We start from the raw sequence: 27,300 nt of genomic DNA on the forward strand, positions 1-27,300 counted from the left end.
CTTGTGAGCACTCGGACACGAAAAACCGCACGACCGTCACGCTCCGGCTCCGTCCCCGAATGCCCGCCCTCCCGCCGGCCGCCGCAGTCAGCGGTCAGCCGGTGCCCCGCGGCGGTAACCTCCGCAGGGGCGAGGTCAGGCTCCGGCGGAGGGCAGGGCGCCCGCAGGGGCGAGGTCAGGTCAGCCCCGACTCGACTCGGACACCGCAGCGACGCGGTGTAACATAAACGCACATACGGGTACACTGTTTCGATTACGCGCGAGTGTCTGGTTGTAGCGCTGGGTATTGAGCGCCTTTGAAGCCTCTCGATGAAGTCGATCTCGTAGAAGAGCGTCCGTTGACCTCTCTGATGACGTCAGTTGACCTCGTTGGAGAGCGCGAGTTGAACTCTCTTTCCTGTTAAACTTTGTCTCGATGACGAGAGACGGTCGGTTGGAGTTATCAGCGGCTTAGATCGAGCGCTGGTTGAGATGGCTGCCGTATAACTCGGGCAGATTGGGGCCTGACTGGTACAGTTCCGATTTCAGAACCCTTTATGACTGGTACTGGTACAGGTACTTGTACCTTGGATTGACACCGATGAAGATAAACGGTGCCGAGCTTTGGCGTACTCACTTTTGGAGCGCTATTGTTCAGCGGCTCACAGTGAAGTGTCGGTCGTTGTAGTAGCCGTGAGAGCTGGCTGGTAGCAGCTGGAGCGCAGCAGCGTTGAATAGGTGCTCGTCAGCGGCAGAGTTCGTCAGCGACAGAGTTCGTCGGAAGAGTCGGCGCACGGAGAAGCAGATGGACGTGAGAAGACGGCTTCTTCGGCAGGTTCGATCCGACGTCAGCGGCACCAATGTAACACGGCGGTTTCTCGTGCCCAGGGCGGGGCGCGCCGGTGTTGTTGTCAGCCCTTTACCAGAAGAGATGCTCTGCCGGTCCAGGTGTATTGTCGAGCACAACACAGAGCGAGGTGGTCAGCTACGGTGTCGGTCGAGACCGACGCAGAAACGCGTCCGGCGTGGTCTGAGGTTGGGGGTCTTCTCTACACAAGCACGCGGAGCAGATGGTAGGTGTCCAGCGGCTGTGGAGCTCGGAGGTCTCCTCGAGCGAGAGAGAGAGAGAGCACGTCCGACGCCGATGATGGCTCTAGGTCTTCTCCCAGTCCCCCCGATCGGGTGACTTCAGCAGAACTCTCCTACTCTAAGGGCGGTGGCCCTCTAACCCTGCGTGGCGGCTCGCTATTGGCTTAAGATTCTTTAAACACAAATCGAACGCTCATGATTGGTCGTCTACGTCACAGTCTCTCGATCGTACTGGAGACATCTAGAAGTGATGTATGACGTAGTGTCACGCGCCGGTCTCGTGGTCCTAAGTGCATCCGGCTACGCAACGTTGCAAAGACATCAGACGGCACTTAGCAGGCAGCGGCTGACTTCTAGGTATAGAGTCTCTAGAGCGCGTTTGACAGAAGACAGACTAAAAGCTGACGTTTGTAGATAACACACCGGCGGCGCGGCGCAGAGTGCTGGAGACGATGAGTCACGATCATGAATAAACTATGACGCGGTCCGGGCCGGTCGCGGGGTCAGCTGCAGTGAGCTGAGAGCGAGCAGAGAGCGGTTGAGATAATGAGCGTTGAAAAGGCGAAATTGAATTATAGCCACCACGCAGGTATAACTTCACTACGAACTAGTTAAGCATAAACCTTTAGAAATATGAGAAGCGGTTGGCGAAGGACAAACATCAATAAGCGAACAACTAACACACACTTTACAATTGGTATGCCAAATTATAACACTGTACCATCATTTTCAAGCCAGAAATCTTATGTTGAATCAAGTAAGACGTTTTTGCTTTTTTTTGCCGTTGTTGAACGGAAGTAATGATTGGCTTAGACGTACCATGTTAGAAAAAATACAAAAAAAAAAATAGAACGGCTTGAATGATACTAGCACGTGTGTTGCTATTTTATATTATTTTGTCACACTTATGTGCCAAATATTCAAATACTAAGCCAAAGTTGTGTTAATGGATGCCATTCGTTTCAACACAAGTCCTGTTTCAAGGCGAAGGAGTGGCACGGTGCATGGGTTACTGCTGATCGCTCTCCCTTCAAGAAGATCAAATAGTAAATCGACCGAATAAGGAAAAAAGCTAGAGGGAATACATATGTCACCCTGAGGCCTGAACCACCAATGAGACTAGTTGCCAGTATAGCAGTCATGGCTGTAGGCCGTGGTGCCGAGATGGAAGTGGCCCGTTCACTCACATTTTTGATAAACATCATAGCAAAAAAGTGATTTTTACATGACATGCTAGAAACATGAACCGTTTAAAAAGTAATTGACCGAATAACATAAAAATCATACCATTCACTGAAAATATATGTCGCATTGACTATTGGAAGTTTCAATGTTGTATCTTTATCACTTTCTGAGAAATATTGATTTAAAATTGGGAACGTTTTTTCTGGGCCACCCGGTATAGGCCACCATTGGAGCCTCGCTCCAATGGCGGTCATTGCGCCACCATTGCGCCACAAATGTCTGACGCCGTTAAAACGAATGGCATCCTGAATGGTGGCCATCTCACGTGCCTCTGATGCTGCCGCCGCTCGCTGGGACGGAAATTTAATCCACTATGTGGGGCTACTGGAATCAGCTGGAGTTCGGCTGTACTGAACGACAGTCTCGATGGATAGACCAGAGCTGGAGGTGTCGCTAAATTAGGTGACGCAACGGTTCAGAGGATAGTCATAGACTCGCTCTCTGAAGTGTCTCCAATGTTCATTTGAGGTAGGGAATGCTGGATTTTAGTGACATTTTTCTGGGAAATGACATAAAATGTCTTTCTGGTTTCTGCATTTTTATTTATGTTCCGTATGTTTACGTCTCCGGCAGGGCCTCGTCTAAGGAATTTTCACTGGGGGGGGGGGGGGGCCAAAGCCTGATGGAGCCAAACCTAGGGTACCCCCAAATCCTGTTTTCTCACCGGATTTAGACCACTTGTTTTTCATCACAGCCCTGACACCATGCTTTTTTTAAAGGGACCCTCCCACCTTCAAAAAAGTTAATGAATTGGCATGAAAGTGATGTCGCTCGGTTCAGAAAGAGCAAAAACTAATATCTACCAAATTTCATCGAAAAATATTCACCGGTTTTCAAGATATTAGACTTTTACTTTTGTTTACTTTTTGGGATCTCCGCTGTTCCTAGGGACTTTATTTGGAAGTGCGGCATTTGTTGCGCGCAAAGCAGCATATACCACCGCGTGCTACAAAACGTTTTAGTCAAACATTTAACGGACGTTCGAAAACCTGATGACGTCATCAGATTCCCGTAATGGTTAAGAGATAGGGACCACGCTGGTCCCACCCTGCAAGTAAAGGGAAGACATTTCTTGAACACCATAAAGCTGCGGGGGTTGCGACCAGGATAAATGGTGGTTTCTGAGCCTGGCCGCAAACTTGGCTATCTCAACTCAAAACTAATGTTAAGGTGGGAGGGTCCCTTAAACTAAAGGAAAAAATAATAGGGCATCCGACCCATGGTGTTGAGCGTTTTTGAGTGGCAGTGCCTTGTCTAAGGAATTTACATGCCGAGCCTTATGTCGGGGGCCCACACGCATAGACTGAGCGCTTGACTCGTGAGCTCTGCCGAGTTCTGAGGGCTAACACCAGCTTCTGGACCCACGCCGGCCTCTATGGTAGCCCACACTGGCTTTATATGATCCATACCAGGCTTTAACACGCGCAGTGGAAGGGGGGGGGGGCGGATTTCGCCCACCCCTCCTGTTTTTCGCCAATAACTCGCGCCGCAAGTACAATATCAATGTGAAATTTCGGCTACCTGTCCAGAATTGAATAGCGGATCTTCTCGTGCAAGAAGTAAGAAAATCGGTTCACAACTTTTCTAGTAATAGCGGTGTAAAGTCAAACATCGTGCCGCCGCGGCGGCGCGGCGGCCGGCGCTAGCCGTTACGCGCCGCCTGAATTGTAGACTGTGCCGGGGCGGGACGGTTCCGTCTGTACATCGCGCTCCTTACCGCTGATTATTTTAGATTCGCGTCAAATTCGGTGAGAAGACTGAGAATTGTACAGGCAATCATATGGTCAAAGAATTTTGAAAATCGGCCGGTAACAACTTGAGTTATGAGTGTGTAAACACAAAATTGTGATTGCCGCGTTTCCCGCGTCGGCCGATGCCGCTTCAGCCGGCGACATCTTACCCTTAGCAGGCTTCTAACTGCCATATTTATTGTTGGATTGTCTAGAAATTCACCATACATACTCACAAATGTTTGCTCTTTCGTATAGTGAAAGTTTTTAAAAAATCGGCCGGTAACTTTTTGAGTTATCGGCGTGTAAACGCAAAAAAGTCGCTAATATGGCAGATTTGACCACATTTGACCTCATTTGACCTTGAAGATATTGACCTAGGGTCACGAAATTCACACACAATAGAGTTCCCCATGGCCCCCACCTACCCTCCAAATTTCGTCTTTCTAGCTCCAGTGGGAGCTGAGATCTTAGGGGGGGGGCGACATCCGCCCCCCCCCTTCCACTGGGCGTAGTACTCGCAACCCTTCCACTGCGCGTGTTAAGGATCAAGCTGAGTGGAGACAGTATTTTCCCACTAGGGCCCCCTCAGACGAGTGTAATGCGTACGTATCAACTTGGAGACTGATGGCTTCTCAGGTGGATTCTCCGTAAGTCGTAATCGCCGTGGATCTCCGACACAACCTTAAGGTTGTCAGAGGCTATAAATTAAACAAAAAATGAAGATTTCCCCGTGTAGTAGTGCAATTTGAGGCCCGTTGGGACCCTACAGGCTGGTATTTGGCTGGCATTTGCCCACCGGGACTCCACGCCGACTTCTTTAGATAATCCAGCGACAGACCACCAATCTGCGCCTACGTACGACCACCACGGGATCCTGCTTCATTACGACTAGGAGCTACTCTAGCCGCACACCGGTGACCGTCCAGCCAGAAGCTGGACGCCGCATAGTGAGGACGACGATAGGCAAAAACAAGAGATTGACGCCCCGAGGACAGAAACAACAGATTGATACGTAAAGGAGAATTTTTTGTCGGTAGAGCGTTGGACTCCGCGTGGTGAGGGCATGCGTCCCGGTTATATCAGTCCGGGTTCGAAGCGCGACAGAGTCGCTTGATGTTTATGAGCGTCCTGGCGAGTATGGTTACGGTTGGTGGCAGGCCGTAACCAGTCGAAGTCAGTGAGGGGACCGGCCGTGCGCGGCTATGTGCATACGTTAAACTTTGGGCTGCCATAGATCAGGAATTGCGCGATCGGAGGGTAGAGGGCAGGGCCAATGCAACAAGATCTGCTTAGCGGGGGCTCTGTCCTTGTGAATCCTTCCATTCAAAAGGTTGTTCGGACTAAATTTATAAAAAAAGAATATCCGAGACACGGAGTTGGGCGCCTGAAAAGACGAAATGTAACGTATTGCTGAGCGAAAAAAATGGTTAAGGTCAGGTAAACAAAATATCCACTTGATAACAGGCCTAAGTAATCGGCTAGGTATCAATGTGCTCACATTGCATCCATGTTTCGTTTACACATTTGCTTTTATGTGCACTGACGCCTCGACCTAAAAATTCGTTTGCCTTTTGGCTATTGCCGGCCCCCCCCCCCCAGTAGTGACTTTTTGCCCTGACTGGGGGGGGGGGGGCCAGGCCGATGACTGCGGGGGTTTGGCCCCCCCCCCCAGTTAACATGTTAGACGAGGCCTTGGTCTCCGGGCTCTGTATCTGAATTCTGATGTCTTCCGATATTTGAGATTTCTGAAATATTTTAGTTGGTCACTTCTTGGCGACGGCCTGAAATTCATGTGGCAGCTATTAACTTTCCCCTAGCAAAGCATGCATAGCCCCACATCCGTCCCCACCACCAACTGCGCCCATCTCTGGTGCCCTTTGTTAGTGAGTTGGGCGCCATCGACCGACAGATCTTGTTTTCTCGTTGGCCGCGCAGAGAGCCTGCGAGGCCGGGGGTCAGTGCGCTCCCCCAGCACCAGAGTGTGTTTGTCGGTCTGACGCCGGACGCTCTACGTCTGGTGATCGTCATTCGGAGAGGGCGAAGGGTGGTATTCTTGGTACTGGGGCTCTGCGTCAAGGGGAGGGGGACAGGAAAGCCTGGTCAGTTGAACCAGTGAGATGTTGCTGGGATTGAGGGCTGAGGGGATGCAGGGCTATGCTCCTAGTTCAGATATCAGCCCAAATGAACTGTATTTCTAGCTGTCTCTGTGAGTGGAATAAGACTGGACCCAGGTCACCTCGATGTCATTTCGACTGTTCTTTGGTCATCAACGTCCAGCTGAATCAGGTGTTTACCAAACAGTGCAGAGTCCAGCCACCGGGCGGCGCTGACTGTCGGTCACGTGATATGTGATCTGAACCACCCCCGGTCTGGCGGTATGCCGCTCACGGGCCACGGCCACGGCCAGTCGCGGCCCGTCGTCAGCGGTGCAGCCATGCGGTCCTGGTGCCTGGCTCTGGTGAGCGCCGTCCTGCTGGGGCCGGCCGGCGCGCTCCAGACGCCTCTGGGCCAGTTCTTCCCCGAGGTGCCGCCCCACCAGGCGTCCCCCGATGCCGGAGATGCGCTCTTCCTCACGCCCTACATCCGCGCCGGCAAACTGGAGCAGGGACGGAAGATGGCGCGCGTGAACGGTCTGCAGACGGACGTCAGCAGCTTCGCCGGCCTGTTGACCGTCAACTCGACGCACAACTCCAACATGTTCTTCTGGTTCTTCCCGGCCAAGAGCGGCGCCGCCGACGCGCCGGTGGTGCTCTGGCTGCAGGGCGGCCCGGGAGGATCGAGCCTGTTCGGCCTCTTCGTCGAGAACGGTCCCTTCAGCGTGGACGCCGCCATGCGACTTCACCCTCGCCAGTACTCATGGCACAACACGCACAGCGTGCTCTACATCGACAACCCGGTCGGCACCGGCTTCAGCTTCACCGAGAGCGACGACGGATACGCCAACAACGAGGACGACGTCGCCAGGGACCTGTACGCAGCGCTCGACCAGTTCTTCACGCTCTTCGACAGCTACCGGGCCAACGACTTCTACATCACCGGCGAGTCTTACGCCGGCAAGTACGTGCCGGCCATCTCCTACAAGATCCACCAGGAGAACCAGTCGGCCAAGCGCAAGATTAACCTCAAGGGCCTGGCGATCGGTGACGGTCTGTGCGACCCCGTCAACCAGCTGGACTACGGGCACTTCCTCTACAACGTCGGCCTCGTCTCGGCGCGCGTCCGCGACCAGCTTCTGGAGCTTCAGAACAGAACGGCCGACTACATCAAGAACGGTCAGTTCGACAGAGCTTTCGTGAGCTTCGGTATCGCCATGGAAATGTACGAGCAGATCACTGGACTTAAATTTGTCTATAACTACCTCCTTCAATCGACCCCGGTCGAGTTTTCGTATTACCCCAAGTTCCTCACCACTTCAGCAACCAGAAGCGCCATCAACGTCGGGAACCTAGTCTATCATGACGGTTCTAATGTCTACATGCACCTGGAGGGTGACTTCATGCGCACGGTTCGTGACAAGATTGCGGCGCTGCTCGACGCCGACTACAGCGTCCTCATCTACAACGGCCAGATGGACGTCATCATCGACTACATTGGCACGGAGCAGATGGTGCGGGAGCTGCCCTGGAAGGGCCGCGACCAGTTCGTCCAGTCCAAGAGGCACGTCTGGTACGTCGGCGACGAGGTGGCCGGCTACGAGCGACACGCCGGCGCCCTGACCCAGGTCATGGTGCGTAACGCCGGCCACATCCTGCCGTTCGACCAGCCCAAGTGGGCCTACGACATGATCAGCAGGTTCACCTCGGAGAAGAGATTCGCCTGAAGTCCCGCTGACTGCTCCTGATTTTCATCACTGGCGTTGTATCCCGATGTATTTTCTGAGAGTTTTACTCTGATCAGGTATAAGCGATATCTGCGGCCGTTATTTGGGCCGCTTTAGACAAAACCCCAACTCATTATTTGTTTCCCTGAAGCCATATCTAAGGACTGATGTGTATCTGTGTTTATTGGGCCATGTTTACCTTTGCATAGCGTCGGTCAATAAATGGATCGTTGACGTAGACCTGGTGTGTTACTGTGAAAACTGAATTCAGATTTTTTACCGCTGAATTCAAACAATTGTTTTTTATCAGATTGGTGTGAAGCAGGTCACCATAGAATGTATTTGATTTTCGGTGCCTAGATGCATTGCAGTGTAGGTTGCATTGCATCAGCACTGTATCCTTTGGGTTGCAGATGTTTTAATTCATTTGAACAGTAAACACATTAGACAGCTTTGTCTTTTGGGATAATGGTTTATTGAAAATATTGGTACAAGCATGGTGCACTTACACAAGACATAGATGTTCAGGAATGTTGTTCATCATTTCACGATCAACGCAACGAAAGCCTCAAACGCACCACAAAGTATATACATTACCCAGTATTTCAACGGACATAGTATTTCAGTACTTCAGTACTTACTTACTTTTTATCACGTCTCATACATTGGGACAACAACTTCGTGCTTTGTATGTGTATGACGGACATCAGGAAGTCGCTGTCTATCAAGGCTCAGGCGAATCTCTTCTCCGAGGTGAACCTGCTGATCATGTCGTAGGCCCACTTGGGCTGGTCGAACGGCAGGATGTGGCCGGCGTTACGCACCATGACCTGGGTCAGGGCGCCGGCGTGTCGCTCGTAGCCGGCCACCTCGTCGCCGACGTACCAGACGTGCCTCTTGGACTGGACGAACTGGTCGCGGCCCTTCCAGGGCAGCTCCCGCACCATCTGCTCCGTGCCGATGTAGTCGATGATGACGTCCATCTGACCGTTGTAGATGAGGACGCTGTAGTCGGCGTCCAGCAGCGCCGCGATCTTGTCACGAACCGTGCGCATGATGTCGCCCTCCAGGTGCTTGGCGACATCCGAACCGTCGTTGTAAGCGAGGGTGCCGACATGAATGGCTGCTCGAGTCGCCGAAGAAGTTACGAAGGTAGGGTAGTAGGAAAACTCGACCGGGGTCGATTGCAGGAGGTAGTTGTAGACAAATCTAAGTCCAGTTATCTCTTCGTAAACCCCCATGGCTTCCCCGAATCTGGCCGATGCCTCTTTGAACTGGCCGTTCTTGATGAAGTCTGCTGTTTCGTTCTGGAGCTCCAGTAGCTGGTCGCGGACACGCGCTGACACGAGGCCGACGTTGTAGAGGAAGTGCCCATAGTCCAGCTGGTTGATGGGGTCGCACAGACCGTCACCGATCGCCAGACCCTTGAGGTTGATCTTGCGCTTGGCCGACTGGTTCTCCTGGTGGATCTTGTAGGAGATGGCCGGCACGTACTTGCCGGCGTAAGACTCGCCGGTGATGTAGAAGTCGTTGGCGCGGTAGCTGTCGAAGAGCGTGAAGAACTGGTCGAGCGCTGCGTACAGGTCCCTGGCGACGTCGTCCTCGTTGTTGGCGTAGCCGTCGTCGCTCTCGGTGAAGCTGAAGCCGGTGCCGACCGGGTTGTCGATGTAGAGCACGCTGTGCGTGTTGTGCCACGAGTACTGGCGAGGGTGGAGTTGCATGGCGGCGTCCACGCTGAACGGACCGTTCTCGACGAACAGGCCGAACAGGCTCGATCCTCCCGGGCCGCCCTGCAGCCAGAGCACCACCGGCGCGTCGGCGGCGCCGCTCTTGGTCGGGAAGAACCAGAAGAACATGTTGGAGTTGTGCGTCGAGTTGACGGTCAGCAGGCCGGCGAAGCTGCTGACGTCCGTCTGCAGACCGCTGACGCGCGCCATCTTCCGTCCCTGCTCCAGTTTGCCGGTGCGGATATAGGGCGTGAGGAAGAGCGCATCTCCGGCATCGGGGGACGCCTGGTGGGGCGGCACCTCGGGGAAGAACTGGCCCAGAGGCGTCTGGAGCGCGCCGGCCGGCCCCAGCAGGACGGCGCTCACCAGAGCCAGGCACCAGGACCGCATGGCTGCGCCGCTGACGACGGGCCGCGACTGGCTGTGGCCGTAGCCCGTGAGCGGCATACCGCCAGACCGGGGGTGGTTCAGATCACATATCACGTGACCGACAGTCAGCGCCGCCCGGTGGCTGGACTCTGCACTGTTTGGTAAATATGATCCAGGCGCCAGTCACCCCTGACTCAGCAGAAAGCTGTTACTTAGTCTGCTTTATTAGTTTTTGTTGCTCAAGTGGAGTGTCTCATTTCTGCTTATGTATCTTTGTTCCTAACCCGAGCTCTCCAGGGCCTGACTGCGCAGTGTAATTCGACATGTTGAAAAAATGCCCGACATAACTGCTACGTTTGCCCATGTCTCGTGATTTGCCTCGCGTCCAGTCACCCACACCTCGTGCTTTGACCATTACCCTGTAACGTGACCTTAACCACCTCACCTGACCCATGCCCGGTGATCTGATCTGACCCCCCTCTGTCCAACAGCAAATGGTGCACACGGCCCAGATGACGTCACCGTTCCCGTTGCCGGCTCCGCACGCCGAGCCGGCCACCTCTGGCGCCGCCACAGGAGGGAAGGCTGCTGATCAGGCCAAGGAGGCGGCATCGGCAGCAGCGGCAGCAGCGGCAGCAGCAGCGGCGGCCACCAGTCTGGCCCAGCCGGGCCTAACGGCTCTGGCGGCCGCGGCAGGGGCCCCGAACGGCCGCGAGCCACCGCCGGCCACCGCGGTGAGGGAGAGGGGTCTAGAGAGCCAGAGAAATAGTGAGGGAAGAACTAGTGTGTTGGTATAGATATCAGTTTCCTTTTGTTTGGATGAGGAACAAGGAAAATACCCAACAGTGGCTCAAGTCGGTGATATGGTGCAGTTTTGGATACTTAGATCCGAACAATATTTGGGGACGAACTTTTATTTTGACAGCAATGAACGAGACATGCGAAACTACAGCAATGATCTGATAATCTAATTGGTAGTGGATCGAATAACAATTGTGTTCCGCCGCGGCCTGATGCTGTTAAAGGGACCCTCCCACCTTCAAAAAAGTTAATGAATTGGCATGAAAGTGATGTCTCTTGGTTCAGAAAGAGCGAAAACGAATATCTACCAAATTTCACCGAAAAATATTCACTGGTTTTCAAGGTATTAGGCTTTTACTTTTGTTTACTTTTTGGGATCTCCCCTGTTACTAGCGACTTTATTTGGAAGCAATAATTTGGCAGCCTTAAAGTGCGGCAGACGTTGCGCGCAAAGCAGCGTATGCCACCACGTGTTAACGATGGTTTTAGTCTAAGATTTAAAAATCGTTAGATCTCCGCTGACGTCACAAATTCTAAAGGGGGCATTCCAATGCATTAGCCCCTTAGAATCCGAAAACTGCAAGTTTGAAATTCCATATCTTCGAATTAAAGCATTTTTCGATGTTGTGAGTGCCCAAACCGGTATTTGCAGGCCATGGCCACCAATTTAGCTATCTCAACTCAAAACTAATGTTAAGGTGGGAGTGTCCCTTTAAGTGCTCTGTTGGCCTTTTCTGTCCATCACCGCCCCCGACCCGACAGTACTGAATCCTCCCCACCCGGCACCCACGCTAATCGGTATTAGGGTCCCCTAATAAAGTTTAGTGGCCCCTCTGGAACCCACACTATTGAATCCTCCCCACCCGGCACCCACGCTAAACTCCTCTTGTTCTTTCCGTTCCAGGTAACTGAGAGCGGCGGCGATCCGCCCGCCGGAGCCGGCGACGGCGAGGGAGCCGCCGCCGCGCCCGCCGCCGGAGGGGTCGCCCCCGCCCCCGCCCCCGCCGGCGCCGCCACGGCCGGCGCAGCGGCGACCAAAGAGCAGCCGAAGCGTCTGCACATCAGCAACATACCGTTCCGGTTCCGAGATCCCGATCTACGGGCCATGTTCGGGGTGAGAAGGGAGAGGGGGCGTTTGGGGTGACGTGCAGAAAGCTACATTTTGGTGGACTTTAAATCGATAAATTTGGAAGGTAGTTAGTACAGCTTCCAAGGTAAAATAGAGTTTTAAAGCTAAGCTCTTCATGATATTTGGTAGTTACTTTCATGACATTTATTAGTTACTCTAGTGCGATGATTGTGCCGACAAGTGTGGTCATTGTTTCTTAGATATCACCGGAATGATTATCATTAATCCTTGTATTGAATTAACAAGCCTTGTTGCCTGTTTCAGCAATTTGGTCCGATTCTCGACGTGGAGATCATTTTCAACGAGCGAGGCTCCAAGGTAGGGTTTGCCGGAATTGACGATCGCTGTTAGCCTTGATATTCAATAGCCATGTTTTCATTTGGCATATTCTATGTAAATATAGCTCAAGTTATCAGAAGTCTTGCTAGCATTTATAATAATGTAATACCTATGTAACGTAATCTACAGACGTCATTTGATTAAGGACAGATATTAGCTACACATTAACTTCGTTTTATGTACTGCTAGAAGTTTGTTGTTCCAAGCGTTTTGAAGGACCCACTCTTCTCTGCTGATGATCGTTTATAGGGGTCTGATTATCATTTTTGGCATGTGTTGGACAATCATTGTCTTGCTACTTCTTTTGTTGTATATTTCTTCTATCGGCTCTCAGTTTTGCCATACGATCGGCTTCATACCATATCTGATTGTGAGGATGCTTGCCCTTGCCGATTGTAATGAGATGGCTAAATTAGAATTAATCGTAAGCCCAGTTTGCCTTTCACTAGCGCTGTTCACTGTTGATATGTCAGTTAGCCCCCACTCAGCTGTTTCGTGTTTGCCGATGCTCGTGTACCCGTTTCGTGTGTCCATAAGCTGGGAGCGCACAGCTCGGGTAGTTGGTGTCGGGTCTGGCCTGTCCCCGGTCCCGGTACATATCCTCTCCTTCTGATTCCGGCCATGTTTCTCCGCAAGTGGCAGCGACTAACCGAGCGACTCACGTGCAGATTTAGTGCTTTGACTCTAAACTCACTGACACTCACTCAACTCTCACTCAACTCCTACCCGGCCTCGGTAATCCGAATATGATCCGCGAGTTTTCCTTTCGTCCTAACATCACAACTCTTTACAGTTCAAAATTTTCCTCGTTTCAAAAGTATAACTGGTCTAGCTATTAGCACATCATTTGAAAAATGTAAGCGGTTTCCAGAGTGATTTGATTTTTTTTTTGTGTCTATCTTTTGCAATATTTTGCATTGACGCCTTTACGTGCTAAGCACGATTTCAAGTTACGAGCTACGAGTTCAAACCTTACGAGTTCATATGCGTACAAATGTAACCAAATCAGTCGCGTTCTGAAGTCTGACCCCATCCAGCCGTTCTCCCGTGATCGCCCCCTGTTCCCCCTCCCCCATCCCCGCCCCAGACAGAGCCAGGTCACTCCGCGGCCGGTGCCGTGCCTTTCTCAGTCAGTCTGTCTGTCGGAGTAGCTCGATGTCTGACTGCTGGACGGCTCCCCGTCTGGAATTGTGACCCAGTGGGAGCTCCTGGTCCTAGTTTATCTGTCAGTATCCCGTATCATGGCCAACGTTCAATCCTTCTTTGCTTTTGTTTCGGTTAGGTCCTTTTGATTTTGTCCTTTTGATTTCTTCCTTGCTGCCTTCAATGGCTCAAAGGAAATCACAACTTTTTCATGATATTTTCTTACGTAGCCCTCCTGCTACCAATCGTCCTATCCTTTTTGCTCCCGTCGCCTTTGCTTATGTTTTTCTTCATCCTGACGAAAAAAAAACATCATGATCCATGTGCTCTCTTTCCAGCCTGACCTGGCCTTGCCTGACCGTGCCTGACCGGACCTTGCCTGGCTTACCAAATATTGCCTTTTGTCGACTAGGCCTGTGCTATTCCTTCATGCCTTGCCATCCTTTTCCTGTCTCCTTGCCTGGCTTCACTCCTCCCCCGTGTCTGGATCTGTCCTCTCCCCGCCTTGCTCCTCCCTCTCCCCGCCCTGCTCCTCCCTCTGCCTGTCCCACCCCTCTCTCCCTGGTGACTGCGCACCTCAGCACTCTAGAGCAGCCTGGCGGGCGGCCGGCGCGCGCGCTCCGCCGCCGCCGCCGCCGCCCGCACGCTCGTCCGGCATCTGGGCGGCATGTGAGACCGGCCGGCGCCGGGTCTGACGCCTGCCGCCCCCGCCCCCGCCCCCGCCCCCGCCCCCTGTCTCTGCTGCATGGTGCCTGCGCGCGGCCGGCCGCCGCCCCGGCGCAGGGATTTGGGTTTGTGACGTTTGCCAGTAGCGAAGACGCTGACCGCGCTCGTCTCAAGCTTCATGGACAAGTGGTTGAGGGCCGGAAAATTGAGGTGCGTGTCGCAAACGAGCCGCCTGAGCGCGCTGCCGCCAGGGTGGAGGTGTGATCCGGGGCAGCACGGCCGCATGGTGGTAAAAATGCCAGGCTTGCTGAATTTCTAAAAGCTAATTGTCAGTCAAACTTGTCGGAATTGGACAAATGTCGAAATTTGAAAACAACATGTAACTGAGCTTCACTTTCCGAGTTTTTTTTTTGTTGTTGTTACAAGTTAGTGTAGTTTTTCTTTTCAAATAACCCTTTGACCTTCCTAAAAAAGTTTTTCTTTCTTTAAAGCCTCAGCGCTATCCAGATCTCAACTAAGCCGTTTTGGCTGCCCGGCTGCACCTCTGCCCTCCCGGTGGCCGGTAGCACTGCCGGAGGCGGGGAGAAGGGGCGCCACCCCCCCCCCCCGCCACCGGTAGCCACCCCGCATGTGCCACCGAGTGTGGGGGTGTGGGGCGGCCCGGCCGGCGGCGGCGGACTCGGTTGTAACCTAAAACTGCCACCGTGACGTCATCATGACATCACGGTGGCAGTGTGTCTCGGTCGGCCGCTGGCCGGCCGCCCCGTCCCTGCTGCCTGACTGAGGCCGCCGCTGGGCGCCTATACTAGCTCTACTGTCGGAAGGTGCTCCTAAATGGGGGGACGGTCACACATGATCACTCATTGCTCCGGCCGGGTTGGAGTTTTGTCTAACATAGGTACTTTATCTTGAAATTGACGGAACCTTGCATTTTCTACGATCATTTATAGCTTTTCCATTGCTTGGGATCGACTTTGATGGAAGCTCCTGTGCAAACTTCAGATTTTTTTTTTGTTCATAAGAGACACCGAAGCAGCTTATTACTTGCCAACTGTTGTTTCTGACGAATCTTTGGCACAAAATTCTCTCGGGCGAGTGTGCACCTTGCTTTAACGAAGCTCTGCCTACATTCAGGCAGTGGGCTTCTTCAATTTACTTACCCCTCCAAAGGCATGTGAAAACGAGACAGACCTAATGTAAAAAATGGTTTAAGTAGTTCCGATATGATTCTAAGTATCCTAGCACGTGACCGTCCCCCTGGGTGCCCCCCGGCGCCGCACTCTGTACTCTAACTGGCTGCCCGTGAACCACGGTGTGTGCGCGTGTGTGTGTCTGTATGTCTGTCTGTCTGTCTGTCTGGCTGTGACTGACCTGACGGCACGCAGCTCGACGTTAGCCACGCCCACTACCACTCTGCCCGTGTCACCGGCGGCTCCTCGAGGCCCCCGCGGTGCTTGACGCCTCTCTAGGAATGCTCGTGTTGGCTGAACAGATTGACCTTCAGCTCGGCTGCTTGGATGTGTGATGTCCACAACAGGGGAGAATGCAGACGCCGGCCGGCGCAGTCGCTTGCTAGCTAGGAGGTGTCACGCAGACTGTCCGGGCACATAACGTTACGTGTGACGTCACACAGTGGCTGTTGGTGACGTCACACACAGGCTGCTGGTGACGTCACGGCTGGGAATGTTGTATCTAGAGTGAGCTGTGCTGCTCCCGGAGAGTGCAATGGGTGGCTGGTCTGTCTACACTCTCTGACTGATTCACTGACTACCCTAACCGGCACGAGAGAGACCCACGGGGCGCCTAGTCTGGGCTGTGTACTCTGCATTTCAATAGATAATTGTAGCTAGTGCTTCCGACGGCTCCTCACGGTAATATGCTTCTTATTCATTTGAATATCCAGTTTTGAAGCGGCCATGATGGAACGCTGTGCGCGTGAATATGTCACTTTTTGAGATGAACACCTTTCCGGCCCCGCCCGCTCTTCATGTAGCTCTACTCATCACCGGTTCTCTGAGCATGCCACGTCCCTCGGTGGGGTTTCTGTGTCCCTCCGCGGCCGCGCCGGGTGCCTGTCCCCTGGATTGACCCCCCAGCTGAGGGGATGCCTGCCCGCTCGAGTCTGTGTCGCGGCGCGGCTCTGAGCCACCCTCTCTGCTCTCACCCTCTCGATTTGTGGACTGGAAACACGCGTGGCCTGCCTGCCAGTTGACCGTGTGGCTTCGGGTGAGCGCGTGTCTCTCGTTGTGTGACCTGCGGCCAGAGCTGTTTGGTTGGCGGCTGAGGGGAGGCGGTGGCCGTTTAGTGCACCGCACACTAGTCTAACGCACGAATGACGCGCGCGCGCGCGAGCTGCCTGTGACCGTGCCGGCTTTGGTCCCGCCCGCGGGACGGTTGGTAGTGTTGTATATATCTATTGTAACTGCGGGCACAGATCGGACTCCTGCTCAGTTTCCGTATCATTACACAGACCTATAATAACATTCCCTGATCCGAAATGGGGTTCAAACCCTGGGGGTTCGTTGTGGTTCCAAATCTATGCATCCGTCGTTTTCTTCTTTGCTTCTCCGGGATCTTGCGGGCACAGTTGTAAGTAGAAGTACTAAATTGTAGCTGGACGTACAAAGTTCCCTAAAATCCTGACATCATGCATTGTGGCTTGGCTAGCATGGCAATGGATTCACGGTTCTAGCTGGCATTGATAAGCCTTTTTGGATTTCCATGTCCCAAGTGACCGCCGACCGGGTGATCTCTAAGGATCTGGGTCGACCTGGGCTGACCTCTGGTGTCCCCCGGCTACCTGTGGCGTCCCCTGGCCACTGGCGGTGACCTCTGGTGATCGCCGCCCGCCCCTCCGCCCGCGCAGCCGCTGCCCCGTCGGGCTATCGTCGGCCTCATAGGCTATTGGAGAGAGAGAGAAACACATGGTGATATCTTCGTCACGGGTCAGCGCGGAAACAGTGGTGACGCGTCGTGGGTGACGCACCGTGCTCGGTGGTGACGGGTGAGTGACGTCATTGTGGCGGAGAGCGAGCCGCGCTCCATCCAGGTGTACTCCATTTGTGGTCCACCTGTGGTCGGCGTTCGTGTGATCATGCGCCACCCGCGCTGGTTTTATTTAGCTTGTCAAAGTCCTGCGGATGGCTTTTGCAGGTGCCTTGCTTCCATGGGGTCCCCTGACATTGTTATGTGACCTTTGACGATGCACAGATTGACTGCCTTGGATACCTACACTAGGACGTGGATCCTTGGTTGTTCAAGCCGGCATGAGCTCCTACGAAATAGCTGTGTTGAAAATATCTAGCACGTAAACGCAACAGATCAACCGATCACAGGACCTGATATGCCTCGATAAGATGAGATGTATAAGATATCTGAATGGGTGGGATAGATACCTGAATGGGTGGAATGCTTGGGGTCGAACGCGCACAGTCCTTTGATAAGTCTGATCCGTCTCTGTCAGAATCAATCGGGCCTGAAAAATATGCGGAAACAGAGCTGAAATTCAATACAAAATGCAATCAGCAGAGGCTTATAGTTGGCGTCAGAAGTAGGTATAATTGTGTTGGGGAAGGGGCTATTGAGTATTAGGACTGATGATTACCTTAGTACCTATGCGGTTGATGGGCAGAAGCTTAGCTGCTTCGCTTGGACGATGAAAGGGAATACAGACATTGAACTTGTCCTAGTGACGACTTTTCTGACGGTTTCTAATCCAATGAAGAACGTCATTTTCATGGGTGAATGCGATCGTTTTACGATTCCAGGTACAAACATTATGTCACGTCTAAAATTTCGTTCATAAGAGGTGACGCCAATGCCGACTTTCCATTCATTCTTCCATTTATCCGTGCCTCCACGAAAAGAACCAAGCCTTCCGTATGTGCCGGGAGCAGTTTAAACTGTGTACCAGTGTTATACCGACACCAGGCGCTGCCTTAGCCACGAAATGGGCGACGTTTCACGATGTTTAGTCACCAGTTTCAAGGAGGTCTTGTTTTTCCAACGAGCGTGAGTAAACGTCGTTTGCGATATCTGAAAACTCGGCTTATTTTCGTCAATGTGTTTATGGAATGGGGGCCTGGAGTTTACTTCTGTTGTTTGGTTCTTCGAAAGTGGAACTTTAAGAAACGCTCAAAACCTAACCGTGCCTAGCTAGCATAAATCTGCAGATGTCATTTTGCTTGCGTGAGGCAAAAGGAAGTATCGCGAAATATCAAACGAATGCTAAGTGGGATCCCATCAAACTTGGCGAAACGATTACACACATGGATTACACATTCGTCAGAACATCTGTGATCTGCAAGCAACTTCTTTCACACAGTATACGATCATTATAAAGTGTTGTCATGCGTAATCGATGGTACTCTTTTATAACCCTTTTCAGCTATGGCGAGTGGCGTGAGTGGGCGTGTGTTTGTATGCGTGCCTATGAGCGTGCGTGTGTGGTTTCTGTGCTCTGACCCTGGCTCGTTTGATGACGTGGGACTGACAGTTCACAGGAGAAGCCGACGGGATGCGGGCGGATATTGGACTCCTCAGGGCGATTGTCGCTGAAATGGCTTGTGTCTGGTGCTGTGTGAATGTTTTACATGCTGAATGACTGCTTTCGTTTTTTTCAATCGTAAAGCTTTTCACTTTTTTCATTTCAATAATCAATCTAATATCAAGAGTCATTTATATTTTAAAATGTTGACAATTTGGCTATCATTAGGTGATCACTTCTACTAATCATGCGAATTTAAAAGCTGTAATCAACTAAGGTAGTTTTTAGCAGATCAGTGCCTATCTCTACGACATACAATGTGCTGGTATTTACAGGACTGAGATTGTCTGCTGGATGCCCTTCACGCCGTATTTGTTTCTGTATCCCTTATATCACTACGTCCTTCTAACCCACCGCTCACGTCACAGGTCAACAACGCCACCGCCCGCATTCAGACCAAGAAGCCCTCCTCGTCCTCATCGGCGCTACCCAATGGTGAGTGTGACGTCATCGGATCGCAACGGGTGACGTCAGAGGGGATGAATGAGTAGCGGGGAGTTTGTGAATTTTGTATCAGCAATGTCAAACGGTTAATGTTCTGTTCATGTGGCGATAAGGTTCCTGTGTCAATTTTGAGAGCGTCATCAGGATATGTGAAGGTAAAGAAGGTTAAAACGATACCAATCCTTAGTTTTATCGATCGTAATATCCTAAGCCCTTTCATGAATCGAGGGAGCTGAACATCGAATTGCATAGAAGCGTGAATTTATGCACTAGGTATACGCATATCTAACGTTACCAGATGATTTCGGCTCGGGTAGGGACATTTCATCGTTGGTTGTGATGCGACTTTACTAGTACCTACCTACCCCTTTATTTTCTGTCAGACAACAACAATATCTTCAACTCAGCCAGTTGAATAGTTTCGACATAATACGCGCGTTACGAGTACTCATACCGTCCATGTTTTGAATTGGTCGCTTCATAAGATGACTGTCTGGGGGTATGGGATTTGAAATGCACGTGCAAGTCTCGGTTTAGGATACCTCCTGTTGTGATTGACCTGCCTCCACTGCTTTGTCATTACCAAATCAGCATGTGTTGGTGTTATGTGCTGGTATTTTTCATACTGTCTGGTTGCCATTTTGAAAATACCAATCGGCATCGTACCTAGCCCATCGGTATTGTACCATAGTTTGGCGTCTGGACTTTGTCATACTGTGCCCCCCCCCCCCCCCGAGAATCGAGATACGTGCATCGGAACGCTTTGTCCTTGATATCCTTGTTTGCATTTCCAGATTGTTCCTCTTCATTCATTGCATACGCTTGCTCACAATTCGTTGAGAGAAGGCTACCAATACGATTCCGTCCTTTATTCTTCTGTAGTCTCCGTTTTCCTTATCTGTTGTCTTCAGTTTCCAGTCATTCGTTATAGGTGTGCATTTACCTTTCGGCTTTCATCACTTAACCTCTTCTATGCACATTGAAGCACCGTCCCCAGTTCCTTCCTCCGCCGCCCGCTCCGTAGCCTCTGCTCGTGTCTGGGTAGCCTCTGCGCGCGTGCCCCTAATGTCGATGCTGTGTCTCTGGTTGAAGTGGCGCTGCCCAGAGGTGCTCTGCTCACGGCTCCGCTGGGTGAGAGAGGAGACAAACCCGCCGAGACGCGTCTCCCTCCGCCAGAGCATGATCGCTGTCTCCCCCGTCTCCTCCGCATGGGAGTGTCCCGCATGGCAGTCCGCGTGCCCTGTGCGGTGTCTCTGTTTTTTTTTCTCTGGGGCTGTGTGTGCACGATGCTGCTGCTGTATGAGGTCATGCAGGTCATGGAATGTCAACTTTTGGTCCCGCTGCCAGCAGTGTTTTTGGAATGGTTATGTCGACGCTTGCCTGATATGCTGGTCTCTCAGCTTTGCTGCCTGGAAAACCTTGGTCCTCACCATTGCTGTGACCATCTGTTGCGAATTTGCCATGTTTGTTTGAATGAATCGATTCTGTGCGTTGCACAATTGTGTGAATGTGAGATCAACATGCAGCTGCATTGTGCTGTGATGTGGCTCTAATATGATAATTCCCTGCACGGAAGTCAGTTTTCTTCAGGCACAATACACACCACTGGCTGCATGCGAATGTCTCATGCCTGTTGCGTTCGGTTGGACATCTAACACAAAATTGTCAAGCGGATCTCGCTCCTTCAAATTTTGTACTTCAGCTGATAAAAGGGATTTCCCAACATCACGACCTGTGTATAAGAAAATCAATCGTTTTATTTTTGTGGCTAGTTAAGTTTAAAACAATGCTAACATTGTTAACCTCTGCGGTGGTCTTTTTTTCAACACAGAATATCAACATGTGAATGTAAGCTGGCGTGCAGCTTGGTCATCGGATGTCTATCCCCACCCAGGTTTTATTTCCTTTCTGGAGCCCCTTAGGACATGACGCTGACAGCCAATGCTCTCGCGTTCACCCCCTCCCATCTCCGCCCCGTGTGCCCCGTCTAACCCCCCTCGTTTCGACCCTCAGCGGCGGCGCTGCGCGGCGCCGCCCTGCGCCGGGGCAGCGTGCGCGCGCTGCCGGCCGCTGCCGCCGCGCCGTTCGCGCGTCATCCGACCCCGCTGACGGCTGCCGCCGCCGCCTCGGCGCTCCATGGATACGCGCCGTGAGTGGTTCAGTCTGAGTTTGTGCTTTTGAGTGTGTATTTGGGTTGAGGAATGCGTTGACCACGAATGCGGAATGCGCCCTCACACGGTGATTGGGGTAATAACGTGAGTGGGGACGAGTTAAGATGGCCGGAGTGATGCCAGACTTGTTATCTTGAGTAGTGACGCCACATTATCGCAGGGAATGTTTGATTTTGTGAGTAGCTGATATAAAAACACGTCATTTATAAAAAGTTATTTTTGATAAAGTATCATGCTGCACATACTTGGTATGTTGTGAATTCACTCCTCGTTTTGGTGCTCGGATTTAGTTTGTTAGATGTCTCCTTTGTCGTTCAGCTGCAGGTGGTTTTGATCATGATTCAACAATTATCGCGATAAATATACTGCCTCTGCTGACCGTTTGGCTCTGTCCTGTTTCAGGTTTTACTACGACCCGATGATGGCGAACCCGGCGATGGCAGCTCAGCTCCAGGTAGGTGGTGGTAACGAACATCTGGTGACGGAAAGACCATCGGCCAGCTCTGTTCATAGAGATCTTACGTAGAGGTCGTGGAGATCGTATGTATAACATAGCTAATTTTGTTGGCTCCGGTGACTATTTAATGGCGTACGGGTGGTGTTTGGCTTTGTTTCGAAATATGTTGCCGGAATGGGAGTAACAACCCGAGTAATTAAGGTGGATCTGAGTAGATTGAATAATGGCCAATGAGTTGCTACGGCTATTAACTGCCCACCTTGTTAAATTGTTGTGCTCATCATGTTGCATGACAGTTGTATCATTTAAGGTATATTAATTGTTTTTTGTTGCGTCAGAACTAAAACCTCTCGCCGTACCAGCCAACCCTACGACTTGGCTGGTGTTGTCTGATCTAGTTGTCACCTGTCCCGTCTCACTGACGACTTATTGTCCTCCCTCGTTTCCAGTCTGGTCCGGCGGCGGCGGCGGCGGCCGCTGCCCAGGCGGCCCTGCTCAAGGGGCCGGCCGTATCTCTGGCCCAGCCCGTCTCGGCGGCCGCCTACAGCGCCGCCGCGGCGCGCGCCTATACGGCCGCCCTGGCCGCCCAGCAGCCGGCTGGCCTGGCGGCGGGGGCGGCCTCGCCGGCCGGGCCGGCCGCCGGACCGGCCGGAGCGGCGGCGGCGGCGGCGGCCGCCGCTCAGCAGGCGCAGCTGGCCCAGCTGGCCGCTCTGGGGTGAGCGCTAGTTCGGGAAGGGGATAGGAGATAGTACTCAGCCTGTAGAGACGCCCGCCGGGTATTCGATTCTACTTCCCCCCACCCGTATGCTGATTGCGATCATGGCTGCTCTTAGTTGGACATCAATGATAGGTGATTTGGACAAATATGTTCGAAATATGCTCATCTGAATGTTACGAAGCCTTTCACATGACATGTCTTTATCAGACCTTCCGTTTTTGTTGTTAAAGAAGACATAAATGTGCAGGGTTTAAATGTGCATTTTGCGAACCTGTTATAGTTCGTTTTTTTTAAGTTTGACCCTCACTGTAAACGTCTTTTTGAACAAACCACGAGAATTCCTAGCTGAATTACTGAGAAAACTGGTTGGCGCACACTGATTAAACCAGATTTCACAGACGATCAATTTCATCAAATTTATTTACTATTTCACAGACTCGTAAATCGTATCTGCCAATACCTACAGCCTCACAGGGATAGACGACTTCTCAGGACTTATGTCTGAACTAATAAATAAATTGCACGGCGCTTAACATAACGTTAAATCGTCGATGTTCAAAACTTATTTTTGAAAATATTATTCATATCTACAATACAATGTGCGCTTACCAGTTTTCTCAGTAATTCAGCTAGCAATTCTCGTGCTGTGTTCAAAGAGACGTTTACAGTGAGGGGCAAACTTAAGAAAAACGGACTATAGTTGATCCTTGCTATAATTTGCGCCAGTCACTTAATTCTCATTCGCTTTTTTCACCGAGGTTAATTCTGACGTGCAGCCAGCCAACACATGAGATTATATTCGCATATCAACATTAGAATTAGTTCTCTTTTAACCGTTGTATAATTTCATCGCTTTGCTACCGACCCATTCCCGCGCAATGTTGTGTTGTGACCGGTCCCTTACGGGCATGTTTCAGTATCCCGACGTCTGGGGAGTACGGATCGGATCCGTACCTCGGACACGGAGTGGGACCCGTCGCCGGATACGGGGTACGTACCGCGTGCATGGACGGGTACTCGGTGTACAGAGTACCGTGTACCTGTCCGATGTGGAGATGACGTCCGAACATGGACACTTTCCATCGTTTCGAAGTACGTCAGTAATGTCTGGATGTTGTGGGAATGCTGATTATTTAGCGACATCGAGCACGCCTTCAAACCATGGATGAGATAATATATACTAAACCGCGAGTAGGTAGAACATAGGTGAGACGTTTAAAAGACTTTTTCTACCACGTTTAACAATTCAGTTACACGACATCTGATAATTTTCTCTCTTTGCACGTGAAGCAATTGTAAACACTGTCTACGGTGCGGGATAATACTGGATTGGTGTCTCGTGGAAATAAACACAGGGATCCGCGACACTTAGAATCAGGTCTGCCATCTAGCGAGAGAATTATGGTTAGGTAGTGGTAAGCTAGATAGTTATTGGGAACAGGCCTGCCATCTAGCGAGATAATTAAAGGTAGACTGCCACCTTTTTTCCACAAAACGGTTTTCACTGGAGCTGAGCCACCTATGTCCCAGACTGAAGTCGGTTTTCCGAAATTCGAACCCGTTTGCGAGAAATCGGAGACCAAAGTTCAGTTTGATGCCATTTTTTTAGTCCAAGAAAACCGACATCTCTACTGTTTATCGATAACTTTGAAACACGAATTTTCTTATCTTTTGGTAAATATATGTCAAAACTTTGATTGTTTCGAGATCAGAGAAGAATTTTGGAGTGTCAAAATAAAAGTTAAACCTATATATTCAGTAGTTCATTTTTTCCAAAAAAGTGTGGGAAATGGGGTTTAACATGGGCGGCAGACCCATTCCAAATGAGCCATGATTTTTAAATGTTTTACGAACTTAAATGCAAAATAAATTAAACATGGCCAATTTCTTATGAAATCATATAGTAGTAAATCATAAAATACCTTACTTTTTCAAATAAAATGTAATAATCTTATGACCTTGAAGTCTAGTGATGTGTAAACATTGTCGCTAGACATTAACCGATTGATAATTGTATGATAATCGACAATTTTTTTCGCGATTCACGTGATGATACTTTGTCAGGTGAATTCTAAAATTTTGTTTTGTCCAGGGAATAAATCATAGGCCGATCTGAGAAAACTTTTTGAAGGTGGCAGTCTTCCTTTAAAGGGACAGTATCACCATTTTGATGAAATTTGACATTGCATAGGCCCCACCTTTCTGGTCCGGGAACTGAAGACCGATCCTCGAAGCTCCACACCGTTATCCCGCTATCGCCGCTCAAAGTACGAAAGGTGTACCACACTTTGAATCGTGCTTCACTATCTTCACTGTTTAAATGTTTGCGCCGTTTTGAATTGACCGCCAGTAATAAAACTTTTACCCTGGTCATTTCATCAAATTTTATAAAGCCAAAACGTTTTTCGCACTTATTCATCACCGTTAAATTCATTAAATAGTCGTAGGCAATTTCCGCTGTTTCCTTCGGATTCTAGCGGCTCAACAAAGGAATTCCTCCATCTTGAATCACAATCTCCCTCCAATGTATGACGTTTATCACGTGATTGTCACGTGATATTTTCTCCCATTGTCAATTGTCACGTCCAATTGTCACTCCCTCCAATTATCACGTTATATTTTTATAGGCAATACCTAAGGCTACCTCTCCCTAAGGACAACTCAATCAGAAGAACGACCGCGTAAGCGTAGCGTCAATAATGTATTATCTGCGCCAGTTCTGTAGTAATTTTGCATGCTTCCAAACTGGCGGCCATGCTTGTATAGTGGTGGTTCGCTCATGAAAATGAATCATGAAAATGAAATGTGGTTGCAATATTTTTCACCGAGTTCGGTCCTCAAACTATGTTTTTCTGATTCAGAAAAATAAGAAATGCTAGTAAAAAAAAAATCAGCTCCATACATGGATTTTTTTTTCGATGATACTGTCCCTTTAACGTTAGGCAGTGGTAAGCTAGATGTCAAGCCTGAGCTCAATATCACCCAAAACTGCTAAGACACCAATCCAGTATTATTACATCCATGCTTAAACCTTATTTATCCGGCATAGAACTGAGGACGCAGTCTGCTTTTTTATGTAGGTACAACTTATGTTTATCTCGAATGGGTCAGTATTTAGTTGCATTGTAATATTACGCCTGTAAATATATGACTATGAATGAGACATTGTTTTGCTGAAGGGTCATCGTATGGAGTTACCGATTGATTTGAATCCGACAGGTAGCTAAGCTAGGCATTTTCAATATTCGGTACCTGACAGAGTTCCTGGGATGTCGCCGTTGCACCTCTGGTCCGTCTTTGTGTCTGTGTTCCAGTTCTGACCGTTTTCATGTCTTGCTCTGTGACCATCTACCGCTCGCATGTTCTGACCGCTGTATGTCGTTTTGGCCGGCAGGCGAGTATGTACCGGGGAGCGTACAACCGGTTCGCGCCGTACTAGAACCACCTCACCACCAGTGGCGGCTGGCGATCGGCTGAAAAAAAAAACGCGGCATCTGGTGTTGTTTTCTCTTTGAAATCTGGTGACATTTTACCGGCCGCTGGTGGAACTGCATTGCATGGCAGGGATTTTACCACCAACGAATTTTGACATTTTAGTAAATGCTGTCAGTGTTGGCAGTCATTGTTGGCTCAGGCATTTGAACTCACTGTCAATAGGGCATTGATTGCATGCCCTGTGTATAGGAATCTCGCTCCTGTTGACATGATGTCGTATGCACCGTTCTGCGTTTGGGCGTTCGATAAGTCTCGTGTCTGTTGTGTTCCGCCCTTTTTCGCGCAATTTCCCAGATCTGGGACCGATATTACTGCGACGATGACGTCATCCGGCTGCCAGACGGCGCGACGTCATTACACGGGTGCTGCCAGACCAAACGCCAGTGCCGACGGCATCTGAAGACATTCGCAGAAATTTGGGGATATTTTGTCTCGGGAGCTGTGCGTTGAATTTCGGGTGTCTGCGTGGCCGGCGACTGAGCTACCGGGCGGCTGGGACGCCCGTCTCGACTTTGGGGGTCGATCAACACTTATGGTGGCCCCATCGTCTTGTTTAGGTCGCGATGCAGCGTCAGTGGTCGATTGATGTGAAAACGCCTGTACAATACTCTGGATAAGATCTGTGGCAGCGATCGCGGGTTCGAATCCCACCGTCTGCCGGGTTTTCTCGCCGCCGTCGCACGCACATGGGAATTGGAGGCGGTTGGATAGTCGATGCGAGGTGAATACTGCTCATTTTGTGTTAATTGGAGTTACACCATCTCATGCCGTCATCTGGCCGTCATTTGCCCGTCATCGGACCGTCATTTGGCCGTCATCAGCTGTTTGGTGACTGGCCGGCGCGGTGACGGCCGCCCTCCCGTGTACAAAGTAGGTGCAATGTCATGAATACATCCGCGGACAGGTTGACGGCCATTTTGTGTTTGTTTTTGCTGGGTGACTGAGGAGAGGTGAAACACGTTGAAAGGGGACACATGAGCCATAGCAGAGAAGACACTTCGGGACGATAGACAGTTCCTTCCGACCCTGATCAATTAAAGGGATAGACACAGTGCATCGAGGAGGACCTGGACAGGTGAGAGGGAGGACAGAGACGGGTGAGAGGAGGACAGGGACGGGTACGAGAGAGGACCTGGACAGGTGAGAGATGACAGGGACGGGTACGAGAGAGGACCTGGACAGGTGAGAGGGAGGACAGGGACGGGTGAGAGGGGAGGACAGGGACGGGTGAGAGGGGAGGAGTAACCAGTAATCAGTATGCTTTTGTCTTCAATCTCAAAAAGGGTAATTATTTTCTCGGAGATAAAGTCCCACCCTGATCGCCATTCGTCAACGGCGACACAAGCGCGCATCGCATTTTGTAACCCCACTTCCCCCATCCCCTAGTGACCATCCGACACAACTGAGCTTCCCGTCCCGCTCACCAGAT

At 51.0% G+C, this 27,300-nt stretch overlaps 3 protein-coding genes across 5 annotated transcripts in view; 2 read left to right on the forward strand and 1 right to left on the reverse strand.

Annotated features, from left to right (window-relative positions):
* Positions 1-26,786, forward strand: part of LOC122374413 (RNA binding protein fox-1 homolog 2-like) — an 81,046-nt gene extending 54,260 nt beyond the window's left edge. For all 3 annotated transcript variants that reach the window (XM_043353145.1, XM_043353143.1, XM_043353144.1), the window contains exons 2-11: positions 10,454-10,696; positions 11,668-11,877; positions 12,157-12,210; positions 14,158-14,250; positions 18,955-19,021; positions 21,044-21,179; positions 21,604-21,655; positions 22,108-22,373; positions 23,294-23,366; positions 25,771-26,786. In XM_043353145.1, the coding sequence (XP_043209080.1) occupies positions 10,457-10,696; positions 11,668-11,877; positions 12,157-12,210; positions 14,158-14,250; positions 18,955-19,021; positions 21,044-21,179; positions 21,604-21,655; positions 22,108-22,373; positions 23,294-23,366; positions 25,771-25,815 (1,236 nt within the window). In that variant the 5' untranslated portion in view covers positions 10,454-10,456 and the 3' untranslated portion in view covers positions 25,816-26,786. The remainder of the gene's footprint in view (positions 1-10,453; positions 10,697-11,667; positions 11,878-12,156; positions 12,211-14,157; positions 14,251-18,954; positions 19,022-21,043; positions 21,180-21,603; positions 21,656-22,107; positions 22,374-23,293; positions 23,367-25,770) is intronic.
* Positions 6,409-8,104, forward strand: LOC122374411 (venom serine carboxypeptidase-like). The gene has a single exon (XM_043353141.1). The coding sequence runs from the start codon at positions 6,424-6,426 to the stop codon at positions 7,864-7,866; it is 1,443 nt and encodes a 480-aa protein (XP_043209076.1). The 5' UTR covers positions 6,409-6,423; the 3' UTR covers positions 7,867-8,104.
* Positions 8,319-10,018, reverse strand: LOC122374412 (venom serine carboxypeptidase-like). The gene has a single exon (XM_043353142.1). It carries the CDS (start codon positions 9,981-9,983, stop codon positions 8,598-8,600), a length of 1,386 nt encoding a protein of 461 aa, XP_043209077.1. The 5' UTR covers positions 9,984-10,018; the 3' UTR covers positions 8,319-8,597.
* Positions 26,787-27,300: the final 514 nt, after the last annotated feature.

This window comes from Amphibalanus amphitrite, unplaced genomic scaffold (genome assembly GCF_019059575.1).
Source record: "Amphibalanus amphitrite isolate SeventyFive unplaced genomic scaffold, NRLGWU_Aamphi_draft 001653F_arrow, whole genome shotgun sequence".
Taxonomy (NCBI): domain Eukaryota; kingdom Metazoa; phylum Arthropoda; class Thecostraca; order Balanomorpha; family Balanidae; genus Amphibalanus; species Amphibalanus amphitrite.

Bases quoted from the DNA above. Each gene is read 5' to 3' on its own strand.
- LOC122374411 (XM_043353141.1), top strand. From the start codon at position 6,424: ATGCCGCTCACGGGCCACGGCCACGGCCAGTCGCGGCCCGTCGTCAGC.
- LOC122374412 (XM_043353142.1), bottom strand. From the start codon at position 9,983: ATGCGGTCCTGGTGCCTGGCTCTGGTGAGCGCCGTCCTGCTGGGGCCG.